We start from the raw sequence: 20,530 nt of genomic DNA on the forward strand, positions 1-20,530 counted from the left end.
GGCAGGCCTGCTGTGCCATGAGCAAGACGTGGCATGGCAGGGATGCCTGCTCTGAAGGAAAGGGTGGTTATTTGAAGCTGGCTGCATCTATAGTGGTTGTAGTGTGACTGAATGATCCCCTGAATTCATACCATTGTAGAAATCTTTGCACAAAATATGCCTTTTGAAATATCATCTGAAAACTAATTGCTTGCTGGTCAATAACGTGTCTGTAGAAAGGTTACATGTAAAGTTGGGCACATGCTGAAATTATGACAGAAATGCATTTACTGGACTAGTCTTGGAAAGGAAGTGATCCTATTTCTCAGACACAAAGGACGAGCTGATGCCTGTCGCAAGGTCTCATCAAAGCTGAATGGCAGTCAGTGGCCAGGTAGCCATTCTTTGGCCACGAACAGCGGGCAGAAAGAGCTCAATCTACATTTTAGCAACCACCAAAATGGAACCACATGTTCATCTGCAGACTGGGAAGGAAATTTATCTAGATGTAACCCTCAGAAAAATGTAGCTGAAAGAAGAACTGTGTTATAATATCGGAGGGGTAGCCGTGTTAGTCTGGATCTGTAACAGCAACGAAGGGTCCTGGGGCACCTTATAGAGTAACAGAAAAGTTTTGAGCATGAGCTTTCATGAGCACAGACTCTTCATCAGATGCTGGTCATCCATGACCAGCATCTGATGAAGTGAGTCTGTGCTCACGAAGCTCATGCTCAAAACTTTTCTGTTAGTCTATAAGGTGCCCCAGGACCCTTCTTTGCTGCGTTATAATAGTGAAGGGTGAAAGCAGCCGAGGTACAGACACACACTTTCTCTCTCTTTCTGCTGCTCGCTTGCTTTTTCTCCTACGAGGCCAACATCCCTTTGAACTTTGGTGGGGCAGAAGCTGACTTGGTCAGCAACTCTGCTGGGAACTTGTAAGGATTTTATCTTGAGCTACATCTAGTTATGTTTTGGTTACTAGAAGACATTTTATCTTTATTTCTCTTGTAACCATTTCTGACTCTACTGCCTTGTATTCACCTAAAACCTCTCTTAAAGGTGTAAAAAACATGTTTTATTTTTTAATCAAATCTAATGCAGTGTTGTGTTTAAACTGAATTGTTTGGTAACTCCAATTAAAAAAGCAAACTGTTGCACATTGAGTACTTATGAAGGCTGTAGACCTCTAATATCTGAACTACCAGCGAGGGCTGGACAGTGCAGAACACACTGGGAATGGGAGTATGTGGGGGGTCACACTGTGGGTCGTAACCAAAGCTGGTCTTCCCTGGAACTGCTCACTGAGGAGAACTGGGGTCCGAAGCAGCATGAACGCCTGACGAGCAAGCCTGGGCATGATGCCGTTTGCTTTCTACATCTTGCAGAGCACCTGCTTCAAGCCTCTCAATATAATTAAATGTGGGGCAGACTCAGAGCCTGAGGGTCTGGCTACACTTCAGTTAGACATGCAGGTCTGACCCAGGCTAGTTGACTCACAATCACAGGGCTTGGGCTAAGGAGCTGTTTAATTCTGGCTGAGGTTGCAACCTGAGCTCTGAGCCCCTTCCACCTCACAGGGTTCTAGGTCCCAGCCTGAATCTCTACACACGATTAAACAGTCCCTTCGTCCAAACCCCATGGGCCTAAATCAGTTGGCCTGGGACAATCGTGGGTTTTTAATTGCAGTGGAGATATGCTGAGTGTCCTGTTTCTTTTCAGACTCTGGGGCATAGGCTCTGGCTGTCTATAGCATAACAGCAAAGGTGTTGAGCAAATACCTTGCCTGGGATGTCTGTGAAAGTTCTGATACTTGTAGGTTATGATGGTGCCATAGGGTTAAAACTTACCATGACACCCTTTGGGGTCACCTGGTCCAGCTAATGCCAGCTGATCCTGCCTGTGCTCTCTCTAAACTGCACTGCAAACAGTGCCTGCATTCTTGTCACAAATCAATTCCAGTCTAAGGCGAGCCTGGCACATGAGAAGCCACACAGCAGCCAGTCAATTTAGTCTGTCCTAGACAGCAAAGTCCACAGTCTCAAAGACTATTAGGTACCTAAATCCCTTCAAAATCAAGGAGTATTAGGTACTCAGGTACCTTTGTGGACCTCATCGCCTTACTCCTCTATGAAGGCAATGCATGTTTTCACTTCAGAGACTGAAAAATGTCATGAAGTTTTTCCTCCTCAGAAATGACGTGCCACCCCTAGCAGGGTGCTCTTTTAGGCTACATCTACACGAGAAGCATTGGTCAACAGAAGTGACTGTTGGAAGGGATTTCCTGGCAAAACTTCTGTCAACAGAGTGTATCTACACATAAAAGTGGATCGCGAGAGCAATCTGCTTTGTCCATGGAGAACAGCCAAAGGGCCTGGCCCTCTCTTGACAGAGCTGCTGACTGGGAGCTCTGCAAACAGGGCTGCCTGGTGAACTGGAAGCCCTGTCTGTCAACAGAGGGTCCCCAGAACATCTACGTAGCCTTTTTGTAGACAGAAAACTGTTGAGAAAGACATTACACCGGAATGTGGAGAGGTATAACACTGCCAGTGGATGTGCTGAGCTTTGCTGACAGACTGTCAACAAGGCACATTTTGTGTGTAGATGCTCTGTGGGTTTTTTCCCCACAAAACCCCAGTTTCGCTGGAAAAACCCTCTCATGTAGACGTAGCCTTAGGCTACATCCACGCTGCATACCTTCCAGCAGTACAACTGTGCTACTAGAGCTGTGCTGGTGTAAGGACTTCTGGTTAACCACTAGCAGGAGAACTTATTAGAGAGCCACCTCCAATACGCAGTGATAGCTTTCAGTTGAAGAGTGCCTCCCTCCAACAAGCACTACCAGTAAAACTTTTGTCAGTTGGGGTGTAGTTTGTGTGTTTGTCTTTCACACCGCAAAGTTTTACCAACAAAAGTGCAACGTAGCCAAAGCCTTAACATAGTGCCGACAAAGATCCAATGTGCTCTTTGGATTGCCTATTGAATGGCACAAAAATAGTGTTGTGCAATCTTAAAGCAAACATCATGTTTTTATTTGGTGTTGAAATAAATTACAACTGGAAAGCAGAATTTATTACATTACAACCAAATGTAAACAGAACAAAGACAACGTTGAGCAATTCATTCTTTTTAAATGCTATATTGGTGAAACCTCTGAACATAAGTTTATAAAATGCTTTGCACGTGCACACAGATCATTGGTATTTACTGTATTACAGAAATGAGATGCTTAGTGGCTTCAGGGAGAACGTTGCTATTGTGAATTCCCCAGTTGAGTTCCTTAAGGGACAAGTCCTGCATTCCTCATGCAGACACAATGCCCTTTGATTTTAATGGAGTTTGGTCTGAGAGAGCAGAATCCAGCCCTAAAGGGAGAAGTCATAGGCTGCGTCAACACTGGGAAGTTCTTTCGAAAAAAATCTTTTGAAAGAAGGGGAGTCTTTCGAAGGAGCCCATGGGGTGTCTACACACGAAAAGCTTTCTTTTAAAAGTAAATCGAAAGAATGTGGCGCTCCTTTCGAAATTGCTCTTCCTTTCCTGTTTCAGGAAGAGTGCCCACCTTTGAAAGCTTCTTTAGAAAGAACAGACTTCATTTTCGATCCCTGGCCCATTCTTTGGAAAGAGCAGAGGCTGTGTGGACACCATCTTTCAAAAAGAGCAGAACACTCTTTTGATCCACTTTTTTTTTTTTTTTTTGCGGCTGCACTCTTTCGAAAGAGATTTGTAGTATAGACGTAGCCACATAGAATAAACCTGATCAGAAAGCAAACATTCATCACAGTTGCAGTGTTAATACACAGGGAGCAGACACTGATTCACTACTTGTTTAAAAAAAAACCAACCGACACTCAACAAATCCCAATAACCTGAACATCAACTAATTAGTTTTGCTGGATAATTTGTATTTTATTTCCAGACATAAACTTTCCCCATTCCTGAGATTGTATTAATTCTGCTCCAGGCCTTTTCTCCTGTAATCATCAGCATCTGTAGAGTGCTGAGAGCCCTGAATTTTCATTAACTTGAATAGCATTTAAGGATGTTCACCACCAGCCGGAAGTGCTCTGTATCTTCCAGGACCTAGCCCGAATCTTATAATGATTATAGCACATGAAATTCCTGAAAAAGTGAACTCAGCTGTGGGCTACCTCTACGTGGGCTTGCAAAGGGAAAGTAGGCACAAGGGCCTAGTCCCTCAAAGATATGTGGGCCCCCCACCTTTCAGAGAAACCAGTGGGAGTGAGGAGCTAACTGTCTCAGAGGCTGTGGACCAAGGAGGGGTCTTCCTGTCAACCTGTGCTGAGACTGGAGACAACATGCACTTGCAGCATGAAAGGACACTGAAAGGACAGTGCCCACAGAAGCACAGAAAAGGGATGTGGAGGGACATGCCTCATTCCATCCTCCTGAGGTAGCTGGCTGGTTGATATCCCTGGAGATAGACAGCCACTTGCACCCTGTGCCTGACTCAGGCCAAGGCTACACTACCTGCAAGATCCAGCCACTCAGGGTCCATCTTCTGGGGTTCAACTTTGCACATCTGGCAAGGATGCTCAAAATCGACCTTTCCGGGGTCAGCAGTTGAGGCCTGTACTCCACCCTATCATGAGAAGTAAGGGAGGTCGATGGGAGAAGCTCTCCCATCGACCTTCCTCAGTGAGAACAGCCTGGTAAGTCGATTGCAGATAAGTATTCTAGCTATGCAATCACCATAGCTAGAATTGCATATCTCCAGTTGACTTTCCTGCCTAGTGTAGACCAAGCCTCAATTACAGTGCCTCCTAGAGCTCCCCTGGAAGCAGCATGCCTCCAACCCCCTCAGCTCTTACTCCAGACTGGATCTGAAGAGTCACATATGGGCTCTGTATCAGCTCCATCATGTTCCCAGTACGGCCATGGTAAAACATTCAAGGGAAGCACGAGGAACCGGGATTGGGCCCTACAGCCTTTATGATTAGCATCTGGAGCAGTTCAGAAAGGTTACTGGGAAAATCTCCAGGGTGGCTTGTTTTCAAACCACAAAAATCAAATTTGAATATGGTGAGTCACAGGCAGAATAACTTTGCATGAAACATGATCGGGGGTAAATGTAACATATCGTAGCCATTTGGAAAGGGCCAGTACAGTGCAGGATGTCACGTATACCAAAGCGGTCAGCTTCTTTTCATACCAACTGGAATTAAAGTCACAGACTAGAGTGTTAAATGATTTGTGCTGTATGGCTGAACTGGAGTGGATACTTCATCACATTACCAGCCCCAGGAAACATGCACCACACTTTACAGGGTTTATGGCAACATTATCCAGTCGGTTCCAGTTTGATTTCAACATAACAGGGCTGATTTCACAGCAGTTTGCAATTTGTATACATTTTTCCAGAGAATTTCATTTTAAAACAATGAGAAAAATAAATTAAAACTTCTAGACATTTCTTCTTCCAAGACTGTCTTTCTATGATGCTTTAATGGGCTGTAGGTTTTAGTAGTGGCAAGGATAGCTCCTAGAATGAGGGTTTCCACTGTTGCCTTTAGTAATATTTTTCAGACCCCATTTGAAGTATTTCAGTGGGAGTTTATGAACCATGGGCCCCATTTTAGAGCTACACTGGCTGCTCTTTGCACCCCAATCCAGGGGTCTGTGGAGAGGTGCCAAGCTACCTCCCAGCACAAGTAAGAACAGCCTTAAAGAAAAATGCCTTTCTAACAACTGGGGAATCGTTGGAAACAGCACCACTCCACTCCTTTCTCCACCATCCCCCTTAGATGCAGCACTGCAAGGGTATGTCTACAAAACAAAGTTATTTTGAAATAGCAGCTGCCATTTCAAAATAACTGTGTGTCTACACAGACACTATTCTGAAATAATTTCAAAATAGCAGATGCCTTATTTCGAAATTGGTAAAGCTCAGTGTACCCGGAATAGTGCTTATTTCAAAATTGGTATTTCACAGAAAGAGCTGTATAGACAGGGAATAGAGCCTATTTTGAAATAAGCCATAGTGCAGCCAACGGTTCTATTTTGACATAAGCTCTTGTGTGTGTAAACGCTCTATTTCAAATAGCTGAGCACTATTTCAAAATGCATTTTGTACATAGTTGCGCTATTTCCGGATAAGATAGTGCAGAATACCCCTTCCGGAATAGCTTATTCAGGCATAACACAGCTGTGTAGACACAGCCTGAGAGTGCTGATGTGGAACCAACTTTGCTATCCATGAAGGTCCCCTGTACTAAGGGACTCCTTGGGTAATGCCAGAAGATGGATACAAAGCTACCAAAACCAGGAACTGGCCTTATGCTTTGGACCTATTAACCTCATGCTGCACACAACACTACATGTTACCGTGGTATAATGCCAGCCAGTTTTTTCAGGTTATGTTCATTTGTAATAGAGATTTTTCACACCCTGGGTTTTTCTGAACATTTACATATTTTTCCTGGAGGGCTAAGAGAAAGAAAATAAAATCTTTGGGATGAAAATGACAGAGAAGTTTGCAAATTGAAATGCACGCACATCACCAGCCAAATCAGTATCCTCCAGTCTTTGCTTTACACCGCAGCATGTAATTATGCTGGGTATTTAATTTCCCAATTGTTTTCCCATGATCTCCAGGGCATCCTGTTCTGTTCTGTTATACTGAGACATCTTAGTGGAGTGTCTGAGGAAACTCCTAATGAGAACAGCAAACAACTGATGCAACAGTAAGTACACAAAGCCCCTTTGGAACAGAGGAGACAAAAGGGACTCGGCAGTCCAGAATAAGAACGAGAGTTCATTGCAGAGTCTGCTGTAGCTCAGGGCGGAGATCGCTGGTGGCAGAAAGCTCAGCAAGAAAAGAGAGAAAGGAAAGTCTAGTGGTTAGGGGCTAGCCTGGCACTTGGGTTCAATTCCCTGCATGCTCTATCCTTCCTTTGATATCTTGAACAAGTCACAGTGTCTTTCTGTAACATTATTCTCTCCTACCCAGGGAGTTGTGGGGCTGAGGATATTACAGAATGTGAATAGTTCTGATGCTGCAATTTCTAAGGTACAGCTACGTGTCTGTTAGGCAGCTGCACTGCCACCAAACAAGAGCCTCTCGAGCTGTGAAAAGTGGGTGGTGATTATCAGAGAAGGGGCAGAGACAGGATGGCTTTGGAGTCCTCTGTGGGTCTCCACCTCACAAAAATCCCAACGAAGGGCAGTGGCAAAGATTTTTAATGTGGTAAACACAGAGGTTTTGGAGCCTTTTCTAGAGCAAGTTTATTGAGCTGCTGTCTCAGTGACTATCATCCATGTGACTCCAGTCTGGCACACTTCATGGAAACACTAGCAGTGAGTACAGCAAAGCAAATGGCCTAAAACCTCTCCCTGAGCCTTTACACTTTGTGTTTGCAACTGAGCTTTGCCAGCCTGCAAAGCAACAGTCACATACAACGTTCCCTCTAACCTTTTCCATCCATGTGTGGAATACATATTTATTGCACCAGCAGGAGCAACACAGCCCTATCTCTGGGCACGCTGCTGTTCAGCTGAGAGACATCTGGATCTCTCCTGACTGGTTGCACCCAGCTTACAGGAACCCCTGGTCACGTAACAGTCCCCTAAGAATTAACTCTCCCTTCTTTTAAGCAAAACAGACACATCCAGCTTCAGATCCATTTCCCCCCCCCTTCTTAACCTTTCTACGTTCCAGAGCTATCCATGATGAGCAGCCGGTTGTAGCAGAGGGGGAAGGGATAGTTGCACATTTCTGGCTTGCAGGATCTTGCTCCTCCCATTGCGCTGCTGCCAAGTGAAACAACAGGATGTGGCAAACTGTGTGGAGGTCAGAGGCACAGAGCCAATGTGTTCTTGAGGAATTCAAGAACCTATTCCAGGCTCACACACTGACTCGCTGCAAGTTTGGCCTTGGGCAAGAGACTCAGAAGGTCAGTCTTGCCCGAAGCGTTCTGCACTTGAGTCCCTCTTAAGCTAACACTCAGAGGTTCAGAGCAGCCACAGCTCCCACAGAGGTAAAAGAGAGGTGCACACACAATTACCAACTTCTGAACTTGTGTGTTCTCCCATTTATACAAAAGGACAGCAATGTTTATGTACCTTCCTGAGGGGCTGTGTGCATTAACCAATGGCTATAGTGCTTTGACATTTTAAAGAGCTCTAATTTTTGGGTATTTTTATAATCAGGGTGGTAGCTCATGAAAACTAAAAGATTTATTCATAAACATACTTGCATCGTAGATAGGTCTGTTCATCAGTTGATCACAAGTGCCTTATACCAGTGAGCAAGTCTCAATAGCCTCTTTTTATAGATAGGGAAACTGAGGCATGGGGGTAGTGACTTGCTCAAGGTCACAGCAGGTTGGTGGCAGAGCCAGGAACAGAACCCAAGAGCCCTGACTCAGGAGCCAGTGCCTTAAATATCAAAGTATACTGAATAAAGGGCATACATAATCCCTTGAAAGGTTACAAGGAATTAAAGTACTTGTCTTAAGGAAAAAAGGCTTCTGAATTTAAGCACTGTGGCAGACTGTACTCTGTGTATTACTTGCCTTGTCAAATCCTGGTTCACTGGTTGAAAGGATAGTTGTATGTCTGTTGTTATAACAGTTGTCTTCTGGGCTGCCAGTCATATCGTTATTTGTTATAGACATGCAGCTAACAACATGCACATGGCTCAGCTGAGGCACAGATCTGTTTTGCCTGGACAGTAAAATGTTTCCTTGTACCCAAATTAGGTTTCTGCATGAATTTGCATACTCACCCAAAGCCTGCCTTGCGTTACTCCATGCCTGAGTTACATGCCATATTTGCTTTGTTTAGCCAGCATATCAAATGCACATGACAGGCAGAATGTGCTTTCATGTCAAACTGCCAACTCCCAAGCAAGAATCCACCAAGCAAATCTAACCATGCCGGTAACTCTGTGCAGTGAATTGGGCTTTCACTAGGAATTACTATAAGCTGCCATGACTAATCTTGTACACAGTGCATTTGCTGATCTACTTTTCAGGGTTCAAGCTACTTTCTTCCGTAACACTAAAAGGCTAAAATCTTATAAAGAACTATTTTCTGCTGCTCTAAGCCTACCACAATGCATGCAAACAAGTGTCTTTAAATCCATGAAGCTTTTAACTAAAAAAATAATTAAAAATTTCAAAACATAAATTAAGATGTCTCATCCTCTTTGTCCATAGTTTTAAGCACTGAATCTTCTCCTAAGATTTTGCAAAGTTCGTTCAGTCTCTGCTGCATTTCAGGAATTCCTGCAAGCTGGGATTCCAGTCTTTGTTTTTCCTCACTGAGTGACAAGCGGATAGCAGTGTCCAACTGTTCAAAATGCCAGCCCCCATCTCCATCGAACTGCAGCAAGTGAGTGTGGTACTTCCTGCAGAAGAATTTAAAATATTAGCAATGAATGGCTTTTGGGACACCTCCGTAAATACGGTTTGAGACTCTTGAGTGTTAAGTGCCTAAAGGCTCACTTTGAGCAAGGCACTTCTGCATCAAAGATCTTCACGCTGCAGTAGCACTAGGGCTGAGACTGGCTGTTTTTCACATCACTGGCTAAAGCGTTTAAAAGCAGATATGTGATTTGGAAGCGCCATTCCCATTTTCAAAAAGTAACTTCTTGTTAGTCTGAGTCTCACTGAAAGTTAGTGGGATGGGCTGAAAGGCCTTGCCTACACAGGGATTCAGCAGTTGCTGGCCAGCCATCTATATTGCCACCCTAGTGCTGAGCCCAGAGCGTAGACAAAGACAAGCAGTGGTTTGCAATACTGAGCTCCCACCCTGCCCTCTCTGGGCTCCCTGCTCAGGTGGTGCTGGCGAGAGCTCTCAGTTGGATTAGCAGTAGTGCTGGTTCACTGCCTTCTGCTCTGAGGGGCTCTCCCACCACTTCCAGACTGCCCAATGAGGAAAAGCAGTGGTGGATGAAGCTGCCCCCCATCTGCTTCAGCTCCCCCAACAGCAACTGCTAAGCCATATCCCTGTTTCTTCAGATGCCGTAACAGCAGCAGCCGGGACTCCTTGTCCCCAGGGGAATGGCAGCAGGGAGCCCCCTTTCCTAACGGCAATAACCAAACCAGCCAAGACCACTGCACCTCCTCGGCCACCCGCAGAAAAGTTGGCAGGAGCTGTTCTCTCTCTTCTGCCCACCCACCTGATGGGAGTCGGCAGCTGCTCTCCATGGACACTTACTTACCTGAACGCCTCATGCTGCAGGGAGCCCCTGTCACACCTGGGCATCACAGCTGTCATCACACAACTGCACAGCTCTGGGACTGCTAGAGAAGGCCTACGTCCTCGTTTCTATAAAATGGTGTCTGCCAACCTCACTGACGGGAGGGAGCACACAACCTACTGGATTTTATTTATGTTACTGTTGTGATATTATAGCTTCCTACCAGCAGGTCCCCGTATTTTGCAGGGCAGGATGCAGCAGACTGCTATTGGTGAGACCCTACTTATTTTATGTTACAGATCAATTTTTCTGAATATCAAGTCCTGACTGTAAGGTTTGCTTGTCCAAACACACTAGTCCCCCAGCATTACTTGATTTTCAAGGGGTGGGGAAAAAAACCTAACCAAAACCCTGCTCCGGTGTCATAGATCTTTCAGTCAGAGGCAAGGCGTGCTCAAAGAAATATTACAGGATGTGTAGGTGCGCTTTTTCAAAATACATTCCGACACTTAAAGAACACAGGGTGGGAGAGCTGCCAGCAGATATGCTGTGATGAGCTGGGTACCTGACAGTGAAGTTTATTGATTCCACAGCACGAAGTGGTGATTATAAAAGGCATGACATTCCATAAAGGAGTCGTGAGAAATTAAACTTCCACTATTTATTACAAAATCAGCAGATGTGATACAACTGTATCATTGTAACAGTCACTTTGTACCCATTGTTCTGTATAGCACAGATTACTTAACCAGTCCTCTGACGCCCCCTCCCAAAAGTCACATGCATTAGAAAGAAGGCACTGTCCTGAGAAGAAAATAGCCTGAGATGGCTGATTAGCGCTGTCTGGGAGAGCCGCCAATCTGCTGCATGAAACATAAAATAACCGTATTGTCTAGTGTTGTCCTTGAGGAGGACAGAACAGTTCATAATCTGATCTTCTGTCTCTACACTGCCTAGGGATGCATAGCTGAGCTGAAGAAGTTTTAAGTCCATAGTCCAGAATGTGGTACTACCGTCTTCCCATTCAAGACCCCAAGAGCATCACCTCCACCTGCACAATGTACATTCCTCATAAATCTATGAACTGGATGTGTTAAAATGTATATCTCTTGCAATCAAACCATAGATCAGTTCATAATATTGATAAACAGAGAAACAGGAGGAACTCAAAATCTGCCTGACCAGCATAACTATCTGAAGGAAAGTAAGAAGAGTGGGAATTTTAACCTCTAAAGCCCTTCAGTCCAAACCAATACGTAGAGGCATGCTTTGGCTTCTCACTCTCCTGTAGGGTAGACAACCCCTCTCCTGTACTGACTAGATATTCGCTTTCTTGTCCAGTGGCTTTAAAATCACCTTGTCCCTTTTTATATATAAATAGTATTTTCATGTTTAAATGTACTCTATTCTCTTCAAAATAAGAGCTGAGCTTGCAGCAGGCAGCAAACATCTATTCTTCCCAATTTCCTATCATTTGAATTTTTTTTTTTTTTTAATAATTTAGGCCCCGATCCTGGCACATGCTTTCCTTTTTGCTATGACTAGCCTGAAAGTGGCAGAAGCAATCCTTTTTCTCAGGGACACTAAGGTAATGGAACAGTATATTTCAACTGTGAGGTCAAGTTACTACAAGTCCTTTTGTCACAGATAAAAAAAAAAAAGAAGCAGAAAACCTGGACTTTAGAATTCAACAACAACAATTGGGTTCTCTTTTACTTTCTTTGCACTGAACATTTATACAGCTCGACTACTTGATATGCTTGAAAGAAATATTTCCTTCACTGGGATCTTTCATAGTTGCCATAGCCTAGTTCAGAAAGGTCTACCACTCTCCAAATATTTTGCTTTGTATCAACAACCTGATTTGTAAATATAGGTTGAACCTCTTTAATCTGGAATCCTCTCCTCTGGCAACATCCATAAATCCAGCATGATTTTAGTTAGTTGGATGACCACTTATCATGGGTGTGGCCAAGTTTCCTGTAGCTCCACAAAGTTTGTTTCCAGACACCAGTCCAGACTCTTGGTATTCTGTGCTGTTATTTAGCTGTAATTTACAAGTAAATGTCTTCTAGGAGCCCAGTAAGCAGGGGAAGTGTTTCTAATGTGCTAGACAATACTGATCTCCTGTGGTCTAGAAAATTCTCTTGTTCGACCCCAGTCAAGACCCAAGGGTGCCGGATGAGAGACGTTCAACCTGTATGAAGTATAACTTTTCTACTTGGGAATGCACTGAGAGGTAAACAACATGGCAGGATTAAAATACATAATTGATGTGAAAAAATGCTTGGTCTGTTCCTTCTTGAGCAAGGCAAAGGAGGAGCGTCTCAGTGATATATTGGTCATCTTCTCCCAAGCAATGAACAGCCTGCTTGAGATGTAGCCCTTCCCTTTGTGTTTATGAAATAATATGGTAATATTTGCTGCAGCTGTGACATGATGTGTTAACTAATTGGCTCTTTAGCTACCTGCATGTCACTATTAAGAGTGAAACATTTAAATGCATTTTAAAAAGAAAATAAACAGATGCACAAAAAGGGGAGAAATCAATACTGAATGCATTTACATGTCTGTTATTGTAGTCAAGTTATCTTAAAAGACCATAGGTATTGGTTCACAGAAGAATAGTCTTTCATCTGATTGAAAGCTACAGATATTGTCCCCGTTACACGTATTTGGACATACTCACCAAAGAGAAGGTCTGTGTGTAATAGAAAGTAAGGATATCCCAGAAGCTTTTGCAGCTTGGAATATCTTTCCTTCAACATCAATGCTGACAGCACTCGTACATTCATCCAACAATGCATATTTTGGTCTTTCAAAAGAAAGAGAGACTGTATTACTCATTTAGGTTTTGCACAATGTTCCAATATACGTAACACTTAAATACGATGCTTAATTTAAGGAACAGAGTTGATGCTTCTAGTTTGGCAAGATAATTAGTGTTCAGAGACCACTGTGACTCAGCTGGCACTGTAAGTTGTTATGCTACAGCACAATGGCCCCAGTCCTCAAGTCCTTACTCAAGTAAAACTGCCTTTGCCTTTTATCATAACCAACTAGTGCATGGGGGGTCAAGTGTTCATTCTATGTGTAGCAGATTAGCAAAAAGTTTGCATGTGTTGTACAATATTATGAGAAGATCCAACATACTAATAAAAATATATTAAAAAGGCTAACCTAGGAGTGCAGCTTGGTGGATCAGAGATAATACACTGCACTGCCATTCCAGAGACATGAGTTTCAGTCCCAGATCACCCTCTTACACCCCAGGCTACAATGGAACACTGATGTTAAATTATGCATGTGAGGCTTATTTAATATCATAGAACAGGGGTCTGCAACCTGCGGCTCCAAAGCCACATACAGCTCTTTAAGGACCTCTTTGTGGCTCCCGACGCTATGATTGCAAAATAAAACAAAACCTGATTATTTCTGATAAATGGTGAATGTCTAAAAGCCCAATAATGAACTCATGTCTAAAGAGCCAATGATATGGAATCTTGAAATGTTGGGTAACTCCTGCCTGAGTATGTGCAGTGCATTGTGGGATATGATACTGCATCTGTGTTTTGATCATGTTGCTAATAAAATCTTGATTTTGAAAAGGAAAAGGAAGCTGGCGGCATTCCTGCTGTGAAGGGCAACATGCATTTTAAGAAAGAAAACTGAAATTAAATGTGAAGTAAAATTGGCATAATTAACGTGGGGTTGGAATGGGTCCAAAAAGAGGAAAAAATCAAAGACGAAAATAGAGAGTTTCAAGCTGAATGGACCCAAACCTTCATATTTATATGGAGTTCGGCTGGGCTCCCTTTATGTCTCATTTGCAATGAGAAATTCACCACCAACAAAAAATGCAACCTCGAGAGGCATTGTCTCAAAAAAGACATTACTTTTGCCAAACAGTATCCAGCTGAAGATGCCAGAAAAAAGCTGCAGAGGAGCTACTACACAAAGCAGAGCAAAGTAAAAACATTCACTAACTGGGTGAAGTCGCCAAGTAGTGCAACTGTGGCTAGTTTAGTGGCAACTCAAGAGATCATGAAATGAGGAAAGCCATTCACAGATGGTGAATATATAAAGAGTGCTTTATCAAAGTGTCAGAGCAGCTTTACAGTGAGCTCAAAAACAAACATGAAATTGTTCAGAATCTAGCATCCTCCAGAGAGAGAGAGAGACAGAGACAGAGACGGTTTGGAGTGAAAGTCAGGAAGACAGTGGTACAAACACACACATTTAAAGTGTGAGGAAATAGCATATGTAAAAAACTTGTGAATGTCCTGCAGTAAACATGCATTGCACTACAAATCATTGTGTGTGCATTGTTTTTAAAATAGGGGGTACTAAAAGTATGATTTAACATTGTTTATTAAGGGCCATCTCATATTCATATGCATTGTGGCTCTTGAATTATTGATTTTTTTAACCAAATTTGAAAAAAATGGCTCTTCTTACTTTGTTGGCTGCCGATCCCTGCCCTAGAACTATTGCACTAGTACCTTGGGAATGGCATATATCAGTTACCATAGAACAAAATTATCAGCTGCAGAGATTAATATGATTTGTTGGGGAAGAGTCAATGTGGCTTTTGTAAAGGGAAGTCATGGATCAGTAACTGGTTAAAAGGTAGGAATAAATTATCAGTTTTCACAGTGGATAAAGGTAAATAGTGAAGTCACCCCAAGGAGCTGTACTGGGACTTGTGCTGTTCAACATATTCATAATGATCCATTAAAGAGGGTGAACAGTGAGCTGTCAAAACTTGCAGATTTTTGAATAATTTTGTAAGTCCAAAGCTGATTGTGAAGAGTTACAAAGGGATCTCACTAAACTGGATGACTGGGTGACAAAATGGGAGATGAAATTCAATGTTGATATTTCCAAAATAATTCACATTAGAAAAAATAATCCCAACTATATATAAAAAATGATGCAGTCTGAATAACCAGTTGCCATTCAAAGAGATCTTTTCACCATCGTGGATAGTGCTCTGAAAACATCTGCTTTATGTGCAATTATCATAAATGCCATTGCACAAATGCATGGTACATCCACACCTTGTGTACTGCATGCAGTTCTGGTCAATCCATATTTAAAAAGGTACATTAGAGTTGGAGAAGGTACAGATAAGGGCAACCAAAATGGCTAGCGGTATGGAACAACTTCCATATGAGGAGAAATTAAAAAACTGGGATTGTTCAGATTGAAAAAGAGACAACAAGCGGGGATCTGAAAGAGGTCTATAAAATCATGAATGGCATGCAGAGAGTGAATTGAGAAGTATTAGTTACCCCTTCACAAAACAGAAGTTGTGGGCGGAGGGTCACCTGCTCAAATGATCAGGTGGCAGTTCAAAGTATACAAAAGGCAAGGCTTCTCCACACAGTATACAATCAGTCTGTGGAACTCATCACCATGGAAAGCTGTTAAGGCCAAAGTATAACTGGGTTCAAAAAAGAATTAGATGCATTCATGGAGGATTGGTCCAGATTGGCTAATAGCAACCTCATGCCTTGGGTGTCCCTGGACTCCCAACTACCTGAGGATGAGGCTGGATGAGACGGGATGAATGACTCAAGACTGCCTTTTTTGTTCACTCCTTTTGAAGCATCTGGCACTAGCCACTGTCAGAGACAGGAGACTGACTTAGATAAACCACTGATCTAATCCAGTACAGCCATTGTTATGTTCTTATGAGATAAAATATCCAGCAGGGAATTTAGGTTTGAATCCCATACTAGGACTGTTATTTGATATGTGTGTACAGCATATGGCACAGTGGTCAGCAACCAAAATGGAGAGAAGAGATTCCCCCCCCCCCCAAATTCAGTAAAAAAAACCCCTCAATAATTCAAGAGCAGCAGTACATGTGAATATGGAGACAGTCCTTAATAAATAATTTCAAACCATACTTTTCGTAACCCCTATTTAAAAAACAATGCACACCCAATGTGATACACATTTACTGCAGGACGTTCATAAACTTTTTACATATTATATTTCCTCACACTTTACATGTGTGTGTGTTTGTTCCACTATCTTCCTGACTTCCACTCGTGAGCCTTCACTCTCTCTCTGGAAGGCACTAGATTCTGAACTATTTCATTTTTGTTTTTGAAATCACCGTACAGCTGCTCTGATACTTTGATACAGCGCTCTTATATATATGCGCCATCCATGAGTGACTTTCCTTGTTGCACGGTCTCTTGAGTTTCCACAAAAGTAGCTAGTTATGCTACTTGGGCTATGTCTACACTAGCCTGGGAGATCAACCTACTCACGGTCAATCTTCTGGGGCTCAATTTCACATGTCTGGTAGGGATGCAGGGGTGTAGTCACTTTTAGACATTCATCATTTATAGAAAATAATCAGGAGAGTCCTTTTTAACTTTGCAATTGTAGTGTTGGGAGCCACAGAGAAGTCCTTAAAGCACCCATGCAGCTCCAGAGCTGCAAGTTGCAGACCCCTGACCTGGCACAATGGAGTCCAGACCCTTTCAGCTTTTAGGCACTACTATAATACAGGTATTAAATGTCTTTTGCTTCCTGTAGTGAGCAGAGGTGGCCGCTCACTGATCAAGAGGGGAAGAACCATCCCTGAACCCTGGTAGGCAGAACCTCGCCCCACCCACTCACCTGACCAGAACTCAGGGGGCAGGACTATCTGTATAAAAGCCCCAGCCAGCAGCTCAGTCCCAGTCACCAGAGAAGGGAGGTGCCAGTCCTAAGCTCCCAGGTTGGGAGGCCAGGACAGCTCTGCAGAAGGCTGAGGATTGGCCTGGACTTCCAGGCCTCACTGAAGAGGAGCTACAACATGGAACAGAGACCCCACTGTATCCTGGCACAGAGGAACCGAAATTGTAGCCCCTTAAGGTGTGATCCGGGGGTGGGGGGGGAAGTCTGGAAGTGGACCACAGGTAGCTGGGTCACCAAGTTGTGATGTAGATCCCTGCTGACCCCAGGAGCAGACTGATCTGATGCTAATAGAGCCCTGGGCCAGGGCACAGTGGATAGCCTCCTCCACTGCCTATCCCTAGTCTGGTTGGCAGTCTCCTGCTCTGGCTGTTCTAGTTGCATGTCTGGGCTCCTCGGCCCCCTGCCTTGCAATGAGGCCCAACCTGTTTGAACAGTGGTTGTTTGTTGCCCCACCCTGAATTGGGGCCTGGGCCTAGTGACTCCTGTGTGAACTGCCATTGTTTGTTGCCCTGCCCTGAACCAGGGCGTGGACCTAGGGAGGTGCGAGCACAGTCCGGAGCCCCAGGACTAAGCCTTGGTGGCTGACACTTCCTGACAATGCTTAGTGCATGGTGGTGGAGCTTCTGAGTACATGGCTGACCTTGTAGTATTCTGCAGTGTTAGGATATGAGAAGGTAACTAAAGAGCAATGCAAGATGCTTCTATCCCTCCAGGTGCTGAGTGTGTTGACTTTGCAGTTTCCAGCGACAGGTGATTCAAGGGTAAGAGTCCAAAGGATAGGTCTGAAACTTACACCCCCTGAATGGCAGTGCTTCCCATGGTATTTCTAGGTCTGCCCTCATATGATCATTTAAGGACTGTGATGTCTGGAAAATGCAATGATTTGTCCCTAAAAGCAAAGCAGAAACAAGAAGTGCTACCCAAACTAAAAAGCTGATCTTATACACATCTTATAAATAATGAAGTTTCTTTTCGTATGCAGCTGCTTACCAATATCACATGGAATAAAGACTATCACTGCTCAAACTATTATTGGAAGCCTCCAGAGCCTGGCTTCCCGAAAAGCACATTAATACACTTACTTATGATAGAACATGCGAGCCATGCCCATCCTCTGTTTTTCTCCTCCTGATAAGACATCTTTCCAGTCCATCACCGCATCCCAGCCTTCAAAAAGACACAAATAATACAGGAGACTACAAGGTACAAAACAGAAGCTATACAAAATTGAGTCCCTGCATGTTTTCAATCCCCAATTCAAAACAGAAAGAAAATTAACGGGATGTGCGTGGGGGAAAGGAGGTGGATTAAAACACTAGATACATTTTTCCGAAGTGCCTAAGACACTTCAGATCTTAAATCCCATAGACTCTCAAATGAAGTAGGCTCCCAAAACCCACATCAATTTAGAAAATGGCATTAGGCTCCTAAGTCACTTGCGCACTTCTGAAATTTTTGATCATCATCTGTTTGACAAACATATTCTTTCAGCTTTGCAAATATTTGGGGTTTTGTCCTGGCAGGTTTATCCCATCAAAGTTTTTGTTACACTGTCTTAAAAGATTAATAGGATTTTTTTTAAATAAAAGAAAAAAAAAAATCAATCTACTGGGTAAAGAGAAAGAAAAATCTAAGAAAATAAATGAGAATTCAGTGAGTCAAAATATGAGACCATAAGAGTGACTCCCTTGCTATTGCAGGTTATAATGATAGATGTCCACTCTGCTTTTGGTGAGACAGTTAGGCTGTGTCTACAGTACCTCCCTACTTCGAAGGGGGACGGTGAGTAGGGTAGTGGGAGTTTATTAATGAAATGTTGCGGTGCATATGCAGCACTTCATTAAATAAATTCCCCACTGCGGCGACTTCGAAGTGCTGGCTCGTGTCTAGCCACGGCTCGCTGCCTTACTTCGAAGGGAGCATGGTAAGTAGGGTGTTGGGAGTTTATTAATGAAGCACTGCGGTTCATACACAGCATTTCATTAAGCAAATTCCCCCCCGTGGCAACTTCGAAGTGCTGGCTCGCATCAAGCCGTGGCTTATCCGCCAGTACTTCTAAGTGCCTGGGGTACTTCAAAGTCCCTTTACTCCTCTGCAGCACTTCATTAATAAACTCCCAACACCCTACTTACCATCCCGCTTTGAAGTAAGGTGGTAGTGTAGACACAGCCTTAGAGGTGTTGTCACACACGCCTCCACACCTGTGAATGCAGACAGTAAGCCCAAATGGGCAGCTAACATACACTGGGCAGCATGTGCACACGTAACTATACATTTTTTGAATGAAGCCTTTAATAAAAAAGTGACAACTTCTATAAAATTTGACACTGATTATACGGTTCTATTTTTCTCATATATTTCTTTTAGCATCTTTTCCTCATGGAAAAACCTGTAAAACAACAACAACAACAACAAACTATTCCAATGCATTTTGTTTGCTAGTCTTATTGTGGGCTTGGGTTTATGTTAGCATTACAACATACGCCTGACATATGGGCTACTTTATTAAAAATAAAATGTTAATAAAATTAAGCTAGATAGCACAATGCAAAATGAGGAGTTATTTTTAAAAGGGAGGAAATGAACCTGGGGGATGAGGGTAAGCACATTTCTTCCGATCAGTCACTTACAGAGGAAAGAGACACACTGTCTGACAGGTGGGGGAAATAGGAGGAAGAGCAGGAGGATACATTTCCAGATCAACCCAACAGCACTGTAACTCGAGGAACAGAGAGACCAACAAAAGACCTTCCACTGCTTCTGCTGCCTGCTCCAAAATGACCAGTCACCAGATAAGCCCAAAAACAAGGTCAAGCAAGGTGCACTGTGTCATTTATGGCTTTGGTCTATGGTTGGAAAAGTGCAGGCCGGATTTTACAAGGGTGCTGTAAGCTGCTGGTCACAGAACGGCATTGGTGGCATTGTGCCAGGGCCTGCCAGGGCTAAACCTTTATCATTTAAGAAGCCTCAGTAAGTCTCCTGATGGAGAGTGGAAATGGAAATCAGCAATGCTGGCAGATGAATTCGTAGAATTTTCTATCAGTCTGTAAAATATATAGTAATACAGTCACATTATTCAGTAATGTATGTGTGTGTGAATGACAGAATACCTTTTTCAGTCCTAAGATCTGCTGTTCTTTAGACTGATGTTTGACTCAAATATGCCGGCTCTATCTGGCTCTCAGTATAAGGGGTGTATATTGCTTCCTATCAGCTGATTTCCTATTATTAAGAAAATTGTCTCCCTTTCGAGTTATCATTCAGGTGAATTCTGCCATTCTGTACATGGGGGCTCTTTGCAACAGGGTGTGCCAGCTGCAATGTCCCAGCACAGTACACAAATGGAGTGCTATTCTGAAGATTCACCCCAGCAGACAAAGGCAATGGCTCTGGTGAGCTCCAACCAAGGGAAACAGAAGTTTTGGTAACAAAGAGGAAGCCGCGCTAGTCTATACACTATCAAAACAAAAAGCAGTCAAGTAGCACTTTAAAGACTAGCAAAATGGTTTATTAGGTGAGCTTTCGTGGGACAGACCCACTTCTTCAAGTGCTACTTGACTGCTTTTTGTTTTGATAGACGTTTTGGTGTGTCTCTAAGACACCAGGCTAGGGACAGGGCATAAGAGCCAAGTGAACAACTACACTCAGGAAGCAGCTCAGGCTGATGGGTATGTTCTCTTTTTTCATGTAAAG

At 43.4% G+C, this 20,530-nt stretch overlaps 1 protein-coding gene across 1 annotated transcript in view; it reads right to left on the minus strand.

Annotated features, from left to right (window-relative positions):
• Nucleotides 1-2,986: 2,986 nt before the first annotated feature.
• ABCD2 (ATP binding cassette subfamily D member 2) overlaps nucleotides 2,987-20,530 on the minus strand; it is a 63,604-nt gene continuing 46,060 nt past the window's right edge. The window contains exons 8-10 of the mRNA XM_075016255.1: nucleotides 17,920-18,004; nucleotides 12,828-12,953; nucleotides 2,987-9,343 (exon numbers count right to left, since the gene is read on the minus strand). Of these exons, the coding sequence (XP_074872356.1) occupies nucleotides 9,124-9,343; nucleotides 12,828-12,953; nucleotides 17,920-18,004 (431 nt within the window). The 3' untranslated portion in view covers nucleotides 2,987-9,123. The remainder of the gene's footprint in view (nucleotides 9,344-12,827; nucleotides 12,954-17,919; nucleotides 18,005-20,530) is intronic.

Source organism: Carettochelys insculpta, chromosome 1 (assembly GCF_033958435.1).
Source record: "Carettochelys insculpta isolate YL-2023 chromosome 1, ASM3395843v1, whole genome shotgun sequence".
Classification (NCBI taxonomy): Eukaryota; Metazoa; Chordata; order Testudines; family Carettochelyidae; genus Carettochelys; species Carettochelys insculpta.